This window comes from Galeopterus variegatus, unplaced genomic scaffold (assembly GCF_000696425.1).
Source record: "Galeopterus variegatus unplaced genomic scaffold, G_variegatus-3.0.2 Scaffold3785, whole genome shotgun sequence".
Taxonomy (NCBI): domain Eukaryota; kingdom Metazoa; phylum Chordata; class Mammalia; order Dermoptera; family Cynocephalidae; genus Galeopterus; species Galeopterus variegatus.
The window spans coordinates 128,115-130,322 of record NW_007729896.1 but is presented as its reverse complement, the minus strand read 5'-3'; the positions used below and the strand labels follow the sequence as shown (position 1 = coordinate 130,322).

At 31.9% G+C, this 2,208-nt stretch overlaps 1 protein-coding gene across 1 annotated transcript in view; it reads left to right on the top strand.

Moving 5' to 3' along the window:
- The window catches only part of LOC103601545 (disks large homolog 1-like), a 164,953-nt gene that overhangs the window by 58,195 nt on the left and 104,550 nt on the right, over window positions 1-2,208 (top strand). The window contains exon 4 of the mRNA XM_008585979.1: window positions 1,006-1,130. Within this exon, the coding sequence (XP_008584201.1) occupies window positions 1,006-1,130 (125 nt within the window). The remainder of the gene's footprint in view (window positions 1-1,005; window positions 1,131-2,208) is intronic.

The following is a 2,208-nucleotide window of genomic DNA, read 5'->3' as shown; positions in this document are numbered from 1 at the left end:
AGTTTAGACTGAAAAAATGTTTTATTAAAACCAAATTTTAGGACAAATAGTGGTAGAGTGAGTGTTTAAGCTATTTAATACTCGAATTTTAGGACAAATAGTGGTAGAGTGAGTGTTTAAGCTATTTAATACTAAGAGTTAAGTAATAGGTCCAGATATATCCACTTACTTGAGTTGCCTGAAAGCCAGAGTTAGAACATACTTGCAAAAATAACGAACATCTTTTAATACCATTGCTTAGTTCAATTGTCCTTAAAGACTTTGTAGAAGTAGAACATTTTCTGTGAAGAAAATACTCAGAAATTCATTTTCTCCTGTTTGTAAGACAAGCAAAAAGTAGAGCTGCTTTGGCAAAATTTACCTTGCTATCACAAAATCTCACTAATGTTAAGTGCTCAGATTGGGCTTTCAGTATTAAAAAATGCATTTTGCTAGTCAGGTATTATTGGTTAAACATGTCTAGGATTGATAGCAGCTGTTACTTAGCAGCTATAATTTGGTCATTTTAAAATAAGCTGATGTCAAAGCTAGCAGAAGCAAAGCACCACCTGTACCCTTTTTTTTTAAAGGCTTAAGTAGTATGTTGCTTTTACCTACTCAGAAATAATAGGAACAAAGATTACTTCAGTGTTTGTGTCTTAGGAGAACTTTGCCCTACCAAACATGGGTGAGGTTCAGTTTAAAAGAAGGAGACCTATAGTGACACCTCTGCAGATGGATAACTAATCCAAGGACAAATTGCACATAACTTTTAGAGAAAAAACTGCAAGCTAGACTTGAGAAGTACTCAGTACATTTCCTTCAACCTCATCTCCTCAGTAGTAATGCCTCTGAAAGGACTTTCCTTATGTTAAGAGCATGTCCATTTAATTTTGGATCTTCATATTACCCACACATACACTTTTATGTGTTGTATTCCCTATGTTAGTACAGTTTCTAGGTCCTCTAATGACAAGAACCTATCAATAAAGATAATTCTTAGTCTCGAATTTTATTCCTCTTCAGGGAAATTCAGGGCTTGGTTTCAGCATTGCAGGAGGTACGGACAACCCACACATTGGAGATGACTCAAGTATTTTCATTACCAAAATTATTGCAGGGGGAGCAGCTGCCCAAGATGGAAGATTGCGGTATGTTTTGCACTTTATGTTGTGATGCTGAATCTACTTTATGTATTTTTCTTGAAACAAACTGGACAAAGAATAAATACAAATAAGAAACACTGTCATAATAACTAATTAACATGGGATAGATGCTCAAACAACATTTAAATGAATGAATTTAAATGAATGTTCTAAGCATTGTTTCCTTCTGTTCGTCTAGGAATTCAGTTTCATTTTACAGATATTATAACATTTTAAATAGTAAATTTGATAGTTTAAATGTTTCTGAGCAAATTTATGGAAATCATGAGTCCCATTGTATTTTCAAATACATTCACAAAATATTTACTATTTCTTTTCTGGTTGGGAAAATATGTATATAAACTTAAGATAGAGAGGATCATTTATATGAGTTGTATACTATACCACTAAGAGTAAATGATTTGCAAACTTTAAATATATTATTATATTTTCTGAGTAGATAAAAATGACATTGGTATTTTGTTTAAATTTAGTGTTTCCTTAGCCCATAAAGTATGGCACTTTTCCTATTTCCTTGTTTGTTGTTTTTTTACATATATGATGACAGTCTGAAGTTTTAGAACTATGGATTTTATACAGTCTGTTAAAAATGGCTTCTTATTTTAAGGTTCTTGGTACCTAATGCAGCTCTTCAGTTTTTAAACTTCTCACTGGATATGACAGGAGGTATACTAATGAAATTAGATTTAAAAATTAATAATTTGACCATTTGTGTAAATATAGACTTCTTGATTCTATTAATATCCTTTTATTCGTGTTGTTTATGTGAAAATTAATATATTCCCTTTATTTCACTGAAGAACATACCTGTAGTGCTATAAGGTTTCACTGTCCTTGGGTATAGAATTTCTTTCCTCTAAAGAAAGTTAGTTAGATATATAGAAGCTTGTCAGAACCAGTTTTAATATTTTAATTGTGTTTTGTTATCCGTCCCTTCCCAATTTGAGATGACCATATTTTTTCTTAATGAAATACCATGCAGTCAAAACTGAGACCAGAGCTAGGGGAAAGGTTATGACTAGGAACAAATCAAACTTTTGAAAAACATATTACCATGTTAGGG